This window comes from Cannabis sativa, chromosome X (assembly GCF_029168945.1).
Source record: "Cannabis sativa cultivar Pink pepper isolate KNU-18-1 chromosome X, ASM2916894v1, whole genome shotgun sequence".
Lineage (NCBI taxonomy): Eukaryota > Viridiplantae > Streptophyta > Magnoliopsida > Rosales > Cannabaceae > Cannabis > Cannabis sativa.
In genome coordinates, this window is record NC_083610.1 from 36,425,794 (window position 1) to 36,444,403 (window position 18,610).

Below are 18,610 nucleotides of genomic sequence, written 5' to 3' on the forward strand. Positions count from 1 at the left end.
CCATATCATATATTTGTTCTAATATTTTTTTTCATTCTTCTTCTTCTTCAGTCTATATACTGTCACAACCACCATCCATAGCTACTGTAACCACCACCACCTACCACTACCAAAACCACCATCATCCATAGCCACCGTAAACACCACCACCCACTACTACCAAAACTACCACCACAACCTATTTTTTAAATCCATATATCTCACAAAAAAATTAAACAAAATTCAAACCAAACTTAAACCAAATTTAAACATATCTAAATCCAATAAACAAACACACATATATATACACAAAATCTCAATCCCAAAAATCAAACCTGAAAACCCTAAATTTATTTCTCCACAACTATTATCTTTCTTCAAATTTGAAAATAAAGAACACAATAATATCCAAATAGGAACATTTATATACAAAAATATCAACAACATTGCAAAAAAAAAAAATTATGGAAGAGAGAGAGAGAGAGAGAGAGAGAGAGAGAGAGAGAGAGAGAGAGAGAGAGAGAGAGAGAGAGAGAGAGAGAGAGAGGGCAAATGAAAAAAAGAAAAAATATATTAGAAAAAAAAAATATATTTTTTAAAAATATGATACAGTAGACAAAAATATATATCTTTTTAATTTTATTTTTTTAATATAATTATTTATGTGGACCAATAAAATTGGGTCACGTATACATTATGTTCATGTGTATAATCCACCATGGCAGTTAACAACTAAATTTGGATAGAAATTATAAATTACTAACGGTATCGTACTTTTAGGGGTTTTGCTACCAAAATATGGTTTTTAGGGGTTAATTGCAAGTAAAGTGAAACTATTAAGAATTTTGCCATAATTTACTCATCTAAGAAATATTTTTCTTTCAAGGATGATTGACTTATGTCTTACTCAATAAGTTTTAAGTTTTTATTTAATATATAAAAATAAATAATTTATCATATAAATAATTATCTATCTTTAATAATTATTTTTTTTTTTATAAATTATATATAATTTTTCTTTGTTTATAGTTTCTTTAAAATTAACACACATATATATAATAAAATATTTATTTATAATACAAGATGAACTAATTCAATACTTTTTATACATATAAATATAGTATTTACACAACTTTTTAAATTTATAAATAAAAGTATTCTTATTTACCAAAAAAAGTCACTTTGTTTAAATACTTTTTTAGGTGTTGTACATGTAAAATATAAATAATATTTTTTATTTTGTCACAATATTTTTTAATATGTAGGTTTATTAATATCTTAACTAATAATTTTTTTAACACAAAGAGTTAGGTGGAATTTTATATTTTTTCATTCTATTTTGAAAATTTTGTGAGATTTTTCAACTTTTTTAAAAGAAAACTATAAGTTGTGTTTCGAAAAATAAATAAGTAAGTTGAAAAATAAACTACGCATATAAAACTATGAATTAAATCTCAAATCAATCAATTGTCATGGAATTAAATCCCGTTGCTTCTTAATTGCCACTTAGGCAATCTCAAATCGATCATTTCTATCCACAGATGCAACTGTCGTAAAATTAAATCCCATTGCAACATCACAGTTGATCTTCAGCCAGTCCATCGAGAGGGGGGAGGGGTCTAGCCGCGAATAGGAGTTGGGGCTGAACGAGGGAAGATCATGGTTGCAAATTCTGCAAAGGTAATCATGATATAATTAATACTACAATTATCAAGAAACAAGTTATCATGTACCTTCTCATTCCTCGCTTTCCATATCAAATCTGCCACAAAAGACGCATAAAGGAAGAGCTTTCTTGAATTGGTACCTTTTTGCCAAGACTCCACAAGAAATTCACCCAATCCCAACAATTTTCTCCGCTATCCTAAACATGCATTAGACCCTAAGGGGACAACCTCTAAATGTGAGAAGCAAAGTCACAATACCCAAAACAATGCTCCATGCTTTCCCATGAAGCTCACACAAGGGACGGGTTCTATTAGGGAAATTTGAATTTCCATGCTTAAATAACCCATATATTATTCCCCTAAACTAAAACTATATATAATTAATTTTATATGACACTTTTTGTATTTTTCCCATAATACCCTCCCCACCTACATCTACCCACTCCAACCTTTTTCTCATCAATTCAACAAACCTTCCACCCGAAAGCTTCCACAACCACCAAAAAAAATTTCTTCTCTTCACTCATCACTAAAAGCTACAACCTTCCACACTACAAGCTACCACACTAATCCACCACATTAGAAGCAAGAACACATACAAGCTCCATCAATGGGTAAGTAATTAATTTTTTTTTTTCTAAATCTTGTTTGTTGTTGTCATTTTTAATTAAGAATGTTGTGTTTGATGATTGATCTGTGGATTGTTGCTGTTATTTTGTTATTTTTTCTGTTATAATTTTTGCTGCATGTGAAAACTGGGATTTTGCTGTTTTTCTGCATTTTTTTCGTCGGGCCCGATGGGGCCCGATGCTGGCCCGATGCTAGCCCGACGTGGAAGAAAATTTGTTGGCAGGGGCGAAGACCCGATGGGTCCGATGGTCCACCAATGGGTCCGATGGTCGGACCCTCCTCGGGTCCGATGTGTTTTTCTTTTTTTTTATTTTTTGGAACAAGGGTCCGATGGTCCCCATAGGGGTCCGATGGTCGGACCATCGGACCAATCGGACCAAATAATTTTTTTTTTAATTTTTTTTTTTTAATTTTTTAATACAAGGTCCGATCCATCCTTGTGGGGTCCGATGGTCGGACCAATCGGACCAATCGGACCCTACGGGATTTTTTTTTTATTTTTGTAATCTATTATTATTTTTTATTTATTATTATTAATTTATTTTATATTGATTTATTATTTGTGTTATTAGTTATTATTTTATTAATCATTATTAGTTATTAATTATTATTTTAGTTAATGTTTTAAGAATTTTTTTTTTTTTAGTTATTTTATTAACTATAAATTATGAATTATTATTAATTATTGTTTATTTTTTTAATCTATTATTATTTTTTATTTATTATTATTAATTATTATTTTTTTAATATATTATGAATTATTATTAATTATTGTTTATTTTTGTAATCTATTATTATTGTTTATTTATTATTATTAATTTATTTTATATTGATTTATTATTTGTGTTATTAGTTATTTTTTTATTAATCATTATTAGTTATTAATTATTATTTTAGTTAATAATTTAAGAATTATTTTTTTTAGTTATTTTATTAACTATAAATTATGAATTATTATTAATTATTGTTTATTTTTTTAATCTATTATTATTTTTTATTTATTATTATTAATTATTATTAATTATTATTTTTTTAATATATTATGAATTATTATTAATTATTGTTTATTTTTGTAATCTATTATTATTGTTTATTTATTATTATTAATTTATTTTATATTGATTTATTATTTGTGTTATTAGTTATTTTTTTATTAATCATTATTAGTTATTAATTATTATTTTAGTTAATAATTTAAGAATTGATTTTTTTTTAGTTATTTTATTAACTATAAATTATGAATTATTATTAATTATTGTTTATTTTTTTAATCTATTATTATTTTTTATTTATTATTATTAATTATTATTAATTATTATTTTTTTAATATATTATGAATTATTATTAATTATTGTTTATTTTTGTAATCTATTATTATTGTTTATTTATTATTATTAATTTATTTTATATTGATTTATTATTTGTGTTATTAGTTATTTTTTTATTAATCATTATTAGTTATTAATTATTATTTTAGTTAATAATTTAAGAATTATTTTTTTTTAGTTATTTTATTAACTATAAATTATGAATTATTATTAATTATTGTTTATTTTTTATGGTTTGAGTAATAATTATTAATTATATTTTATTATCAATTAATAATTATTTTTCAATTATTAAATTATTTTTATTATGAATTATTAATTATTGTTTTATTATGAATTATGAATTATTATTTTATTATCAATTAAGTATTATTGTTTTGTTATTAATGATTAATTAAGATTTTTTTCGGTGAGATTTTTGTTGTAAATTATAACTGTGTTTTTTTAAATGTTTGTGACAGATTCAACTGTTAATGCGTATGTTATGTATAATGGTGTTTGGGAGCTTGATGGTAGAGATTGGATTTATAAAGGGAGTGCCGCTTTGACAATTGACATTGATCCGAACCTAAGCTACTCAGGTTTGGTTGATGTTTTGTACGAAGAACTGGATGTTGACAAAGCGGAGTATGACTTGAAATTGGAAGTAAATTACAAGTACAGGAAAGGCTATGAGTATCCTCCTGAAGTTATTCGAAATGATAAGCGTGCAAGGTACTTTTTATCTGCACTTGCGAAGAAGCCAGATGAATTTATTCCTTTGTTTGTGACTTTGTTAAAGAAGAATGTTTGCGTCGATCCTAGTCCCACACCAAGTTTTGTTAAGGATAATCGTAGCGAGGTTGGGAGTTTTGTTGGTGCAGAAACAAATCCAGAGGTGTTGGTTGCAGATGTATTACCTGAATTAAACAATATGATGCCGAGTGCTGATATTGTAGCACAAATGCCGTTCATCGATGGTTTTTTTAATGGTCCAGACCCTGAATGTTATGTTGAGGGCAATGATGGCGTAAGAGACGACCAAGGTGCAGAGGCCCCTGCTGCTGTACCTTTGAACTTGACTCCACTATCGTACCAAATACCACCGAGGCCACCGACACGGAAAAGAATGCCCCGTAGAGAAAATTGTCAAACACCTGGTACTAGTAGTAGTCGTCCAGGCGAAACCAGTCATGCTAGAGGAACTACTGACAGTACAGGTCCTAATAATGGTAGAGAGACCAATGATATTAGTGGTCCTACTGATGCTGGAGGTACCAATGTGACTGGATGGAGCGATCCATTTTCTTCTTCGACAAATTACGGTAAATTCAAGGAGAAAATGTATACAAGAGAAGACATCGAGGATCATAGTCATTATATATCTACGGGTGGCACACCAGGCGGGGAGTTACATGTGGGAAAGTTTTTTAGAGACAAAAAGCATTTAAAGATGGTTGTTGGCCTGTATGCAATGAAGAAAGGGTTTGACTACTACGTTAGGAAGTCCGGTACTGATATTTGGTACGTCACATGTAAGGATACAGATTGTGGGTGGAGATTAAGAGCGAAGAAGAACGTACTTTCTAACATGTTTGAGGTGAGTACATTTCATAATGTACATACATGTTCCCTTGATCTTCGAGGAAAAGATAACCGTCAAGCATCACCTGTAATAGTTGCCCATCTAATTAAGGATAAGTTCACAACTGACGGCTCGGATCAGTTGCCCTCTGATATAAGAAAAAGTATGCACAAGGATTATGGGATCCAAATGAGTTACGAAAAGGCATGGAGGTGCAGAGAGAAGGCAATACACCTGACTCGGGGTACACCTGAAGATTCGTACTCTTTATTACCTAGTTACTTGCACATGCTACAGTTGCGGAATCCAGGTACCATCACGGATTTTGTGGTAGAAGATGGTCGCTTCAAGTATTGTTTCTTCTCTCTGGGTCCTTCTATTCGGGGTTTTAAGTTTTGTCGACCTGTTATATGCGTTGATGGGTCTTTCTTGAAGACTAGGTATGGTGGGCAAATGTTGTGTGCAGTGGCTTTGGATGCAGGGAGTCATATCTTTCCGATAGCTTTTGCTATAGTTGACAGTGAAAACCACAATTCCTGGACCTATTTTATGAGAAAATTGAAAGAAACGATTGGTGATGTTGAGAACTTAGCTTTTGTTTCGGATAGGCACCAAAGTATTGTTCGTGCTTTGGATATCGTGTTCCCTGATGCACACCACGGTGCATGCTACCACCACATTATTATGAACGTCAACCACAAGTTCAAGACTGACGTCTTCACGAATCACATTTACACGTGTGCGTACACGTATTCAAGATCAGAGTTTCACAGAGAATTTGAGAACATTCGGGCCATGAATCCAGCGGTTGCAAAATATCTTGAGGAAATCGGATTTGAAAAATGGGTTCGGTCGTACTTTCCAGGGGTACGTTACAATGTAATGACGAGCAACTGGGCTGAGAGCTTCAACAACACAACTAAGGATGCAAGAGGCTTCCCGATCACTGCTGCTGTAGCATTCCTGAGGTCCAAAGTCCAGAAGTGGTTTGCTTCACGAAAAGAAAAAGCTGACAAGTGGACGAAACCCCTAGCACCAGAAATGGAGGAGGACTTGGCATTGCATTTTGAAAAAGGTCGGTTTTTGAACGTTGACTCATGCGGGCCTTACACGTTGCAGGTTCACCCTGGAAGAACGATTCTCACCGTGGCGTAGTGGACTTCCAGGAAAAGAGTTGCACTTGCGGCTTGTTCCAGTGCATGAAGTTTCCTTGTCCTCATGCATGTGCTGCATCTCAGGAGCGAAGTATTAGCGTGTACACACTATGCTCGCCATATTACACAACAGAATATTGGAGGAGAACATACGAAGGAACAATTATGCCAGTTGGTGACGAGGATGATTGGGAATTACCTGATGACATAAAGAACATGACAGTTGGAGTGCCTGTTGAGAAGCAACCAGTAGGGCGACCCAAGAAGCAAAAGGTTGGAAGAATTAAGAACAACCGAACTGCTTGTAATGGTGAAAGGATTATCAAATCACGAAAATGTAGCAAGTGCGGTGCCACGGGACACAACAGAAGCACTTGCACCTACCGAGGTTTAACATAAATTTTTAGTTTATTTGTATCATGATGGGTTGGACTATTATGTATTGTTATTGAATTAATGTTGGACTATTTTAAACATTAGAATTTGTGATATTTTATGTTTACATAATTATTATAATTTGTTGCACGAAAGAAAGGCGTAAAATTTGTATGAACTCTTGAAAAAACATAAACATACGAATAAAAAAAAACCATTTACATTGTTATCTTAATAAATACCAAATAAAAAAAACATTTGTTCATGCTAAATTCTGGTAAAACAAATCTACACACCACCGCTCTCTAAATTTCTTCATATTCTCATCGTGCACATTATCAAACGTAGTCTCCAGCATACTATACTCGATGTGCTCTATCACGTACATCCCGCAGTTACCGCTGTATGAGACAATAAAAAGTAAATGAATAAAAGTGTGCAAATTAAATTCAAGTTAAATAACAAAAAAATCAATTGTAATTAAGTTACCTTGTCTTTGTCTGTGGAACAACGGCCCGATCCATGACTTTTGAAGTGAAATTTCTGACCTGGCTCTCTGAGGCGGTAAGTTGAGGCAAGAGGATCATGTCATGACTCTCGAATAGGCCAGCCTGCAGCAGCAAATTTGGTAGTAATTTTTCCCACATTTCCAGGTGACGGTTCAATTCGTTCGTGGAAATCGATCCGAGGCTGGAGTCAAATATGTTCAACAACCAATGATCCAGATCTATCTCTAATGCCACCCAATGCTTTGCTCCATCGAAGTAGAGGGCCATATATATTCTCTCCTTGTTCTTCCAACTGGCTAAGAATTGACTTTCATCCCCTCGGATCAAATCTAATATGCCCTCGTCCCACTGATAGTTAGCCTGGTCATCACCCGCAGCTTCCCACCGAGCAATAACTCCTGCTGGGAAAATACACGGCATTATGACACATCTATTCGGGTAGGACTCGGGATAAAAGTGTTGCCGCCTCCTCATCAAATGGAATGCCGCATCCAAATGCTAAAACATGAAAATTAAATATGTCAGAGTTAAATAAAAAAGAGTTAGATAAAGTCTTTAAAAGCAAAAGCAGTAAAAAAGTCTTAAAAACTTACATCGTTCCCAAGCCAAAATTTCGGAGTATGCAGTTCGAGGAACCAAGACGAATGGTATCGACCGGTGAAGCACTCTCTCGGGTAATTGTTCCCAATCTGGCCGAGTACCCAATTGTGAAAAGTCTTGAGCAGCTTCCGATCAACCACTCTAAGTGGGTCCGCATTCACGAGTGTCGAAGTAGCCCTAGCCTTCTTCTTCATTTCAGTGTACTCAGCGAACCACCTAGGCCGCCTTCTCTTCCTCCGGTTCTCCATGACTTCTGGAGCTGTCTCTAACACCTGCACCTCAGAATCCACGAGTATCCCCGATCTTGGTGATATTCGTCTTCTCAGGTGTACAGAACATGTCATCATCATCCGGTTGGTAATCATTTGGGAGAATGAAGTCATCTTCCGGTGTCCGAGCCTCCTCTTCCGGTTGTGGCTGTGGCTGTGGCTGTGGCTGTGAATCTGCTGCCGGCCTTCCAGGATCTTGCAGGAGCGTCATTATGGTCTTCAACTGATCCATAATCGCTGTTTGTCCTCTTAGCAGAGCGGCCTGCCCCCTCTCCACTGTCTCCAACCTTGCCAAAATGGCAGGGTATACTGGATCGCGAGCCTCCGAGGTGCTGGGAATGGAAGCTGACGGGGGAACAGGAGGACCCTGTGACGCTGCAAGTGGGTCAACACCAGACCCATCAGGAACTGAAGCTGCAGATGGGTCAACACCAGACCCATCTGGAACTGCGGGCGGTGCACGTGGAGGAGACGGTGGAGGTGGTGTAGAGTCTTTAAATATTCGGGCTGCCTCCGCTCGTTCTTCCAATGTGGAGGCAAGCTTTTCGGCCTGGCTTCGCAAAGCATCCTGTGTTGGTTGCCCATCCTCACCCAACACAAGTTCCTCCAAGTCAACAAATAACGGAGGCTGACCCCCGGTTATGTAACTCACAAACTCAATCTCGTTCGGCCGAGGACATAACACGGAGTACACTGTCAACTGAAAAATATAACAAATATATTAATATAATATATGGAAATTAACATGAATTCAAAATAAAGCGTAACAAACTTACATTTTTCGCAAATAATCTGGTGACTTCATCCTTCCCGAGTGTAGTTTTCGGCTTACTTTCCCAGTTGACCATTCTCGGAAAGCCATGCGACCTCCTCACTGCATACTCGTTGCCCAGCTGTAATATGGCCTCGTATGCCCAATACTGCAACGCTGCAGCATAGCCGTAGGCTGAGTATTTTGCCTCCTTCTGAGTGACTCCCTTCTCAATCTTTTTCAACATCTTATTCTTCACATCCAAGTAATCCTTGTTACAACTTTCCATCAGCTTGGTGTAAGAAATCTTTCCCCAGGGATACTCGTAGAAGAATGGAAGGTTATCAACCATTCTTATCACAAAAGGAGGAACGGCAGTCTTCTCCTCCTTACCAGTGAGGACGCCCATAACAAACAAGGCCATCCCCAACTTGTAAACATCATCAGCTTCTGTGCAGCTCTCAAAAACTCTGCGCAGTTGGCCGAAGGTGATCGAAGCACTACCGTTGAAATATTCCTGAATCAACCGGTCAGAGCTTCCATTTTGTTTGATGTCTTCCTCAGTAGGGCCGGGCAATAAGTTTAACCCGGTGACCAAGCCGAACTCCACCCTCCCAAATCTACATCTCTTCCTTCCCACATAGAAATGGACCTCGTCCGGCTTGTCAGATTTTATTTTGTGAAGCATCAACTGATGAAAAAATGCTCCAAAAAATTGTATGGGCGCTCTCTCGAAAAACTACTTGAAAGGGGATTCCCTCACCCTGTCCAATAGGTTAAATTCTTCAAATTTATCCTTAATCTTCGGGTAGTAGTAACTGTTGGGTTTTATGCCCTAAATAAAACTCATTTCAATATAATCAGATTTACTTATTAATATAGATCAGAAATAACATTTAATGTTGCATGGTTCACATGATTTATTTCATGAATATATGTACATAATGTATAAATTCATCTGAAACCCTTTTCACATACTTGATCCTGTTTATTGTGCCGTCAACACATTGGAAAGTAAACATGACTATGTGAATAAAGTTTCCTAGATTTATCAGACACAGGGTTTTACTGATATGATAATCTACAACAAGAGTTTACTTGCATTTGGAGAAGTGCTATGTTCTTTCCAGAGCATTGGTTAAAGTAAAGCTCAGGTTGGATGCATGGAGTATGCATCGGAAGGGACCGATATTGAACTTTGACTTAGATTTATTAAACTTACCGTAATATCTATTCAAGTCAATATCGCCTAGTTGATCCTAGATCAAATGATCTTAATCCTGATATGATTAGGCTCAATCTCGAGAGGCTATTCGTGCTCTTTGATTTGTTAGTTAAGCCTACTTTTAGGTCAGGGTGATACGTACATTTTGGGAACACGATAGTGCAATTGAGTGGGAGCGCTATCATAAACATGGAATCTATAGCTTCTATCTGGCGAATAGTAAGCAAAGGATGATCTCCTTCGAGCTTGACCAAACGAACATAAATGGTGGAGTACTCATTTCACATAAGCTGAAATATCATTTATACGGGGTCAAGTGTTTTAAGGAATAAATACATTGTAGGGTGTAACGGTAATTTAATCCCTTTACAGTGTAGATCATTCATATAGAGGATCATTGATCACATTAGGATTATAACAATGGATAACTAATGATGTGTCTATATGGTGGAACATATAGAGCATTCTATATACTGAGAGTGCAATTCTAAGTTCTATGCGTGGATTCAACGAAGAATTAATAAGTTAGTGAATTTTAGTGCTAAATTCTTGATCTACTTATTGGAAGCTCGGTTATATCGACCCATGGTCCCCCCACTAGTTGAGATAATATTGCTTGTAAGACTCATGTAATTGGTTTTGATTAATCAATTATAATTCTCAATTTAGACTATGTCTATTTGTGAATTTTTCACTAAGTAAGGGCAAAATTGTAAAGAAAGAGTTTTAGGGGCATATTTGTTAATTATGATACTTTGTATGGTTCAATTAATAAATATGATAAATGACAATATTATTTAATAATTATTTATAGTTATTAAATAATTAGAATTGGCATTTAAATGGTTGAATTAGAAAATTGGCGTTTTTGAGAAAATCAGATGCAGAAAAGGTAAAACTGCAAAAATTGCCAAAAGTGAGGCCCAAATCCACTAAGCATGGCCCAACCACTTTTGTAGGCAATTTAAACTGATATTTTCATTATTTTAATGCCAAATAATTCAAACCTAACCCTAGTGGAATGCTATAAATAGATAGTGAAGGCTTCAGGAAAATTACACTAAAATTTTCTATTTTTCCTTCAGAGAAAAACCTGAGCCTTTCTCTCTCCCTATCTTTAGCTGCCACTTCTTCTTTCTCTTCCCTCTTGAAATTTTGAAATTTCTTAGTGTATGAGTAGTGCCCACACACAGCAAGTGATACCTCAATCATAGTGAGGAAGATCGTGAAGAAAGATCATCAGCAAAGGAGTTTCAGCATCAAAGATTCAGAGAAAGAGATCCAGGTTCAGATATTGATAATGCTCTGCTACAGAAAGGAATCAAGGGCTAGATATCTGAACGGAAGGAGTCATATTATTCCGCTGCACCCAATGTAAGGTTTCCTAAACTTTATATGTGTTTATTTCATCGTTTTAGAAAGTTCTTATTTAGGATGTTAATAAACATACTTGTGAGTAGATCTAAGATCCTGGTAAAATAAATTCCAACAGTAACTACCCCCGCGCCATGTGACACGGCCAGTGTAATGGTCCGACACTGGAATTATAAGATGTGCACTTCCCTGAAAAAAAAAACCAACAACGATAATTAATAATTAATAATACAAAAATACAATTGGTAATATACTTACATAATTAATAACCAACAACGATAAATAATTAATAATAAAACATAACCAATAATGAATAAAACAATAAAAAATAAAACAATAATTCATAATTAATAATTAAACAATAATCAATAAAACAATAAAAATTAAAAAAAATAATCAATAATTTATACTAAAAAAATAATACATAAGTAATAAAATAATAAAAGATAAAACAATAATTAATAATTAATAAAACAATAATTAATAATTAATAAAACAATATGTAATTATTACAAAAACAATAAAAAATAAAACAATAATTAAAAATGAATAAAACAATAAAAATTAATACAATAATTAATCATTAATAATAAAACAATAATCAATAAATAATAAAATTAATAAGACAATAAAAATTAATACAAAAGTTAATAATTAATAATAAAACAATAATTAATAAATAATACAAATTTATAAGACAATAAAAATTAATACAAAAGTTAATAATTAATAATAAAACAATAATTAATAAATAATACAAATTCATAATTAATAATTAATAATTAGTAAAATATTAATAAATAATAACACAATACAAATTAAAACAATAATTAATAATTAATAATAAAATGATAATTAATAATTAATAAAAATTAATAATTAATAACTAATAATTAGTAAAAAATAATAAATAATAACACAATACAAATTACTACAATAATTAATACTAAAACATTAATTAATAATTAATAAAAATACAATAATTAATAAAACAATAAAAAATAATACAAAAATTAATAATTAATAATAAAACAATAATTAATAAATAATACTAAAACAATAATTACTAATTAATACTAAAACAATAATTAATAAAACAATAAAAATTAAAACAATAATTAATAATTAATAATAAATTAAAAATTATTACTTACCAATAATAAACAAATTATTAATATAACAATTATTAATAATTAATGTAAAACAATTATTAATAATTAATAATAAAAAATAATTAATAATTAATATAAAATAATTATTAATATAAAACAATACCTAGTAAATAATATAAAATAATTATTAATAAAAAAAACAATAATCAATAATTAATAATAAAATAATAATTAATCATTAATAATAAAAAAATTATTAATAAAATAATTATCAATCATTAATATAAAACAATTATTAATAAAAAAGTTATTAATATAACAATTATTAATAATTAATGTAAAACAATTATTAATAATTAATAATAAAAAATAATTAATAATCAATATAAAACAATTATTAATATAAAACAATACCTAGTAAATAATATAAAATAATTATTAATAAAAAAACCATAATCAATAATTAATAATAAAATAATAATTAATACTAAAACAATATTTAATAATTACTCAAACAACATAACTAATAATTAAAAAACAATAAAAATTAAACAATAACTAATTACCAATTAATAAAACCAAAAACAAAAAAAAAAAATCAACCATCGGGTCCGATGGCTACCAATCGGACCCACTGTGAGGTCCAATTGGTAGCCATCGGACCCATACAAATGGCACCATCGGACCCATACGAAATCGGACCATCGGACCTGAATAACCCCATCGGACCCCGTACAATCGGGCCCTGAACAACCCCATTGGACCCATACAAATCGGACCCCTATGACCATCGGACCTCACAATCGGGCCAACCGAAATTGACCATCGGACCCTCCCAACAACGTCGGACCTTCATCTTCCCACCCCCGAAAACACATCCTTCCCAAACCCTTTCACAGATCCGAAAAAACCCCACAAAATCGGATCCAAAAAATTTCTTAAATCTAACAACTAACAATTCCAAACAAAGTCACACACAATATAAATCTTAAAAACACTTTCTAAAAAAAAAACAAAAAAATCACACCTTGGCCATTTCGAATTTGTCTGGTGACCGTCCTTCGGGTTGGGGTTTTCGTCGGGGTCCGTGGGTGAGCGTTCAGGTGAGCGTTTGGGTGAGCGTTTCGTGGGTCCGTGGTGAGCGTTTCGTGGGTGGAGTTAGGGTCCGACTGTGGTGTGGCTTGGGTGGCTTGGGTGTTGGTGAGTTGAGAGAGAGAGAGAGAGAGTTGGCTGAGATGGGATTAGAATTTCAAATGGGAGGGTTAGTTTTGGAAAAGGTGTAAAATTGTCGTATATTACCAATTTTACTAAGTATATGTTTAGTTAAAAAATAATATGGTTTTGTAAGTATAGATATTCAAATTTCCCTTCTATTATCAAAACCAAAATGATTGTCAATGATCCTTTTAACATGAAGCGCCCTAAAGAGAATTCACCACCATAAAATTTAATGTCTTTCCAAGGCCACCTCGTCACTCCCAGCTCTATCCAGAGCTTGCACCAAGTAACAAAATTTGGTGGAAAAAACACCACTATTATCTTTTGTCCACATCCACCCATCACTTCCTTCCCTCGAATGCCTTCCTATTTTTCAAATACTAGCAATCGTCTTCTCATCATAGAGTTGGTGGAGTTTTTAGATGTTCCACTCATCACCACCAGGGTTTAACAAGTCAGCCACCTTTCTACACCTATCAGTCGGGCTACCACGAGGACTTGGACATAAATTAGCACCATAGGGCAAAATTAAGAATTAGCAAATAATTAGAGATTTAATTGTTAATTTATGATTATATAATTCTTAGTAAGAAATATGATTTATTGTCAGAAACAAACAGGCCTTAGAGATACAATTTTCCATTATGGAGAATTTATTAAATTCTAAGAGTATTATATATGAAATTTTATATTTTTTATATTTTATGTCCGATAATAGTGGTTTGCAATGATTTGATTATTAGAGTCACTTAGATACAGCTGAGTATCTCAAAATCAGCGGGGCAATTTATTTAAACATCACCAAATATTGTTAATCATCGCTAAACTTCATCTTTAATCTCATATTTGGTTTATCATTGTAATTATATCGCTAAATATCGCAAAATATCACAAAAAACTAGAAAATTAGAAAAAAATGCAAAAAAACGAGAGATGTCGTGAGAGAAGACAACAGCGGGGGCTTGCGACTGGGATTTTGGGTCTGTGTGTTCGATAACAGGAGTTCTGGGTCGGGGTTCAACGCCGGAGAGTGAGAAAGTTAGAGAGAAGTTTTTTTTTTTTTTTTATAATGTAAGGGTATTTTTTGGAGAAAAAGATATTAAAAATATATATATTCTATTTTTAATTGGGTGTTATATTCAAACAACATATTTACATTTAAGCATACTAACCTAAATTTCCTTTAAAGAATTAGAACAAAATTACATCTAAACAGTAAACACACCAACAAATTAAGAGGGTGATTTAAATCCTTAAAATTTACCAGGGGCAGAAGAGTAATCTTTCATGCCATACCATACCATACCATACCATACCATGGTCATGTAGCTTTTTTTTTTTTTCTTTTCCAATGGGCATATTATGAAATTGACTTAAAGCTAGGCTAGAATAAGCTAGCTTTGCCAAGAAGTAACTGATGACAGCCTATCTTTCAAAAGTAGACAAGACAATATAGTCAATAGTAAATTTATACTAGTCATTCTTACTTTTATTCATCAAAAATAAAAAAGACAACAACTCACATTTTAACAATCCCACACCATACCCATTACTCTGCCAAGTTTCTAGGATTTTGTTTCTTCCAAAACCCCACTTCCAACTTCCAAAGAGGTAAGTAAGTCACTTTCTCATTATATAAATCTACATGATTATAATTTATTTATCAGTATTGTTTTAAGTCATTGATGATACTTGTGGATTTCGTTTATAGTTTTAGTTAATTTTTAAAGGCACAAAGAATTATCATTTGTTTTATAGTTTTGGTAAGTTCTTTTTCTATAGATTGGTGGTCTTAATGTAAAGATTTGGGATATCAAATGAGTTATTAGATGTATAAATTCAATTGCAAAAAATTAAAACTTCAAAAAAGTGGTGTTGGATTTGCAATAGAGAGAAAAATAGAGGTGCCCAAGTGAAAATTTTGATTGAAAGCATAAGAAAGTGATGAACTTCTAAAGAAAATTTAGATGATTACTTATATTACTTTACAATTCCTAAACTTGAAGGTAATGCTTTGAAAAATTGTTTCAGTAACTGATGATGAACAAAACTAAGAAGTATGAAGTGGGTAAAGGGAAAGAGGAAGAAGAAGCCAAGCAAAAGAAGTTTAAGGTTATATTGAACAAGCTCACTCCCCAGAATTTTGAAAAACTGTTTGAGCAAGTAAAATCTGTTAATATTGATAATGCTGGCACACTTCGCGGTCTTGTTGCACAGATCTTTGACAAAGTTCTTATGGAGCCTACTTTCTGTGAGATGTATGCTAACTTTTGCTTTCACCTTCATGGAGAGTTACCTGATTTTAGTGAAGGTGATAAGAAGATTACTTTTAGGAGATTACTTATCAATAAGTGCCAGGAGGAATTTGAGAGAGGAGAAAGAGAGCAAGAGGAAGCCAACAAAGCTGATGAGGAGGGCGAGGAAAATCTATCGGAAGAGGAAAGAGCAGAGAAGAGGATTAAGACAAGGAGACGAAAGTTGGGTAATATCAGGTTGATTGGGGAGCTGTACAAGAAGAAAATGTTGACTGAAAGAATAATGCATGAGTGCATTAAAAAACTGTTGGGACAACAAGAGACTCCTGATGAAGAAGATCTTGAAGCTTTATGTGTGCTGATGAGCACAATTGGGGAGATCATTGACCATCAAAAATGCAAGGAGCTTATGGATGCATATTTTGATTGGATGAAAACTTTATCAAATAATACAAAGCTATCATCTATGGTTAGATTCATGCTGAAGGATGCAATTGATCTTAGAAATAATAAATGGCAGCCGAGGAGTAGAGTTGAAGTGGCTAAAATTAGAGATGAGGAAGAAGGGGCTAAGCAGAGGCATTTGAGGGCTATATTAAACAAACTAACTCCTACAAAATTTAGCAAATTGTTTAAACAAGTGATACATGTTGACATGGATAATGCTAAGACACTTCTCGGTCTTGTAGGACAAATCCTTGATAGAGCCCCCGTAGAGCCTATTTTTTGCGAGCTGTATGCTAACTTCTGCTATCGGCTTTCACTAGAGTTGCCTCATTTTAGTCAAGAAAATGAGAACATATCTTTTAAAAGGTTACTTGCCATCAAGTGTCAAAAGGAGTTTGAGAAAGGAGAAAGAGTAAGGGAAGAAGTCAATATGGATGATGATGAGGAGAGAGAAGTAAAACAATCTAAAGAGGAAAGAGAGGAGAATGTAATTAAGGCGAAGAGACGTATGTTGGGTCATGTCAAGTTTGTTGGGGAGCTGTACAAGAAGAACATGTTGACTGAGAGAGTAATGCATCACTGCATTAGAAAACTGCTGCATCAACACCGGACTCCACATGAGGAAAGTCTTGAAGCATTGTGCTTACTGATAAGCACAATAGGGGAGATCATTGACCATCCAAAATCAAAGACATATATTGATGAATATTTGGAAAAGATGGAAACTTTATCAAATAATATTGAACTGCCATTTAGGATTAGGTTCATGTTGAAGGACATCATTGATCTCAGAAAGAATAAATGGCAACAAAGGAGGAGTGTTGAAGGGCCAAAGGAAATTCACTATCGAAAGGCAAAATCGTTCTCTCCCAGTTCTCAGTTAGGCAGTCAGAATGTTCATTTAGATGTGGGAAAGCCTTTTGAGGCCATGACATTATCAGCTCCCTTAACTCAAAGACCACTTTGGGGTGATGCTTCTAGAGTAGAGACCAGTAGAGGATCACTTTCACCATCATTTTCTTTGCTGACTGATAGAAATAGTCCAAGGAAGGATCTCATTCCGAGGATGTGGCTCGAAGAACTGCAAGAGAAGACAAAGGCAGCTATTAAAGAATTTTACAGGTTTGTTCATCTGCTAGCTATGTATATTTCTAATGCCCATCTACTCATAACTTTCAGGATGTCGATGCATACTTTCAGGGTGTGTTTGGTAACACTTATTGTTTAATTAACAACAGTGCTCGGGATGTGGAGGAAGTTACTCAATGCATTAAAGAGTTAAACTCCCCAAGCTTCCACCCAACAATGGTATTTATTTGGATCACAGACTCTTTTGAGGAAAAGGGGATGGAGAGAGATCTTCTAGCGAAACTCCTTGTCACTCTTACCATGTCTCATGGCGATACTTTGAGTCGATCACATCTCATTAAAGGGTATGCAAATTAAAAATGAGAACTTGTTGGTTTTCTGTTAGAACATAAGGCACTTTCTTTCTTTCTACTACTACTAATTCTTCTTCTGGGCAGGCTTGAATTTGTTTTGGCAACTTTGGAGGATACCATAATTGATGACCCTAAAGCACCAGAGTACCTTGGTCAAATATTAGCCAAAATGATCATGGCAAATGTGGTTTCATTAGGAGAGATTGGTCAGTTAATACACAAAGGTGGAGAGAAGCCAGGCAGCCTTGTAAACACTGGCATTGCAGCTGATGTTCTTGGAAATATCTTGGGGACTATCAAAGAAAACTATTTCGACGAGATTATCAAAAACTCTAATCTGCATTTGGAGACATTCCGACCACCTAATCCTCTAAAATCAAGGATATTAGAGAGGTTTATCCGGGATTGATAGTAAAGCTCAGTGTAAGGTAGTAATGATGGAATTTGTGAAGTTTGAAAAACGTTCTCCCTATCTCATTGCCTCTTCTTTGGCTTGTTTGTGTATGGTATGGAACTGGGTTGCTTTGCTGTGCTTAGATTTGTGCTATGTAGTTTTTATAAGAACACCCTATTTATTATTTAAAATTAACATAAATTTTTAACTTATGCTTGTAACTTTGGTTTAGAGCAAAAAAATAGATTGAAAATTGAAAATAATTAGAAGGTTAGGAACTTCTATGCTAAATTTTTGAGGTTTTTGGTTTAGGTTGG

The 18,610-nt window shown here is 33.4% G+C and overlaps 3 protein-coding genes across 4 annotated transcripts; 1 reads left to right on the plus strand and 2 right to left on the minus strand.

The window, feature by feature from the left end:
• Window positions 1–6,901: 6,901 nt before the first annotated feature.
• On the minus strand, window positions 6,902–8,088 carry LOC133031925 (uncharacterized). The gene is made up of 3 exons (XM_061105705.1): window positions 7,800–8,088; window positions 7,187–7,704; window positions 6,902–7,098 (listed from the first exon to the last, which is right to left on the minus strand). The coding sequence occupies exons 1-3, from the start codon at window positions 8,052–8,054 to the stop codon at window positions 6,960–6,962; spliced, it is 912 nt and encodes a 303-aa protein (XP_060961688.1). The 5' UTR covers window positions 8,055–8,088; the 3' UTR covers window positions 6,902–6,959.
• Window positions 8,086–9,557, minus strand: LOC133032134 (uncharacterized). The gene is made up of 2 exons (XM_061105983.1): window positions 8,852–9,557; window positions 8,086–8,775 (listed from the first exon to the last, which is right to left on the minus strand). The coding sequence occupies exons 1-2, from the start codon at window positions 9,512–9,514 to the stop codon at window positions 8,086–8,088; spliced, it is 1,353 nt and encodes a 450-aa protein (XP_060961966.1). The 5' UTR covers window positions 9,515–9,557.
• A 4,978-nt stretch (window positions 9,558–14,535) lies between these two features.
• Window positions 14,536–18,509, plus strand: LOC115710330 (eukaryotic translation initiation factor 4G). Of its 2 annotated transcripts, none has more exons than XM_030638709.2 (4): window positions 14,536–15,370; window positions 15,787–17,579; window positions 17,696–17,890; window positions 17,984–18,509. In XM_030638709.2, exons 2-4 carry the CDS (start codon window positions 15,793–15,795, stop codon window positions 18,306–18,308), a joined length of 2,307 nt encoding a protein of 768 aa, XP_030494569.1. In that variant the 5' UTR covers window positions 14,536–15,370; window positions 15,787–15,792; the 3' UTR covers window positions 18,309–18,509. The 2 variants fall into 2 exon arrangements, with proteins under 2 accessions (XP_030494569.1, XP_030494562.1); XM_030638702.2 differs by having other exon boundaries at window positions 14,537–15,366.
• The last annotated feature ends 101 nt before the right edge of the window (window positions 18,510–18,610 follow it).

Bases quoted from the DNA above. Each gene is read 5' to 3' on its own strand.
- LOC133031925 (XM_061105705.1), bottom strand. From the start codon at position 8,054: ATGGAGAACCGGAGGAAGAGAAGGCGGCCTAGGTGGTTCGCTGAGTAC. The intron at 7,705-7,799 runs GTAAGTTTTTAA...TTCATGTTTTAG, and splicing joins AATTTTGGCTTGGGAACGAT to CATTTGGATGCGGCATTCCA. The intron at 7,099-7,186 runs GTAACTTAATTA...TGTCTCATACAG, and splicing joins GTTCCACAGACAAAGACAAG to CGGTAACTGCGGGATGTACG.
- LOC115710330 (XM_030638709.2), top strand. From the start codon at position 15,793: ATGATGAACAAAACTAAGAAGTATGAAGTGGGTAAAGGGAAAGAGGAA. The intron at 17,580-17,695 runs GTTTGTTCATCT...AATTAACAACAG, and splicing joins GCTATTAAAGAATTTTACAG to TGCTCGGGATGTGGAGGAAG. The intron at 17,891-17,983 runs GTATGCAAATTA...TCTTCTGGGCAG, and splicing joins CGATCACATCTCATTAAAGG to GCTTGAATTTGTTTTGGCAA.
- LOC133032134 (XM_061105983.1), bottom strand. From the start codon at position 9,514: ATGCTTCACAAAATAAAATCTGACAAGCCGGACGAGGTCCATTTCTAT. The intron at 8,776-8,851 runs GTAAGTTTGTTA...TATATTTTTCAG, and splicing joins CCAGATTATTTGCGAAAAAT to TTGACAGTGTACTCCGTGTT.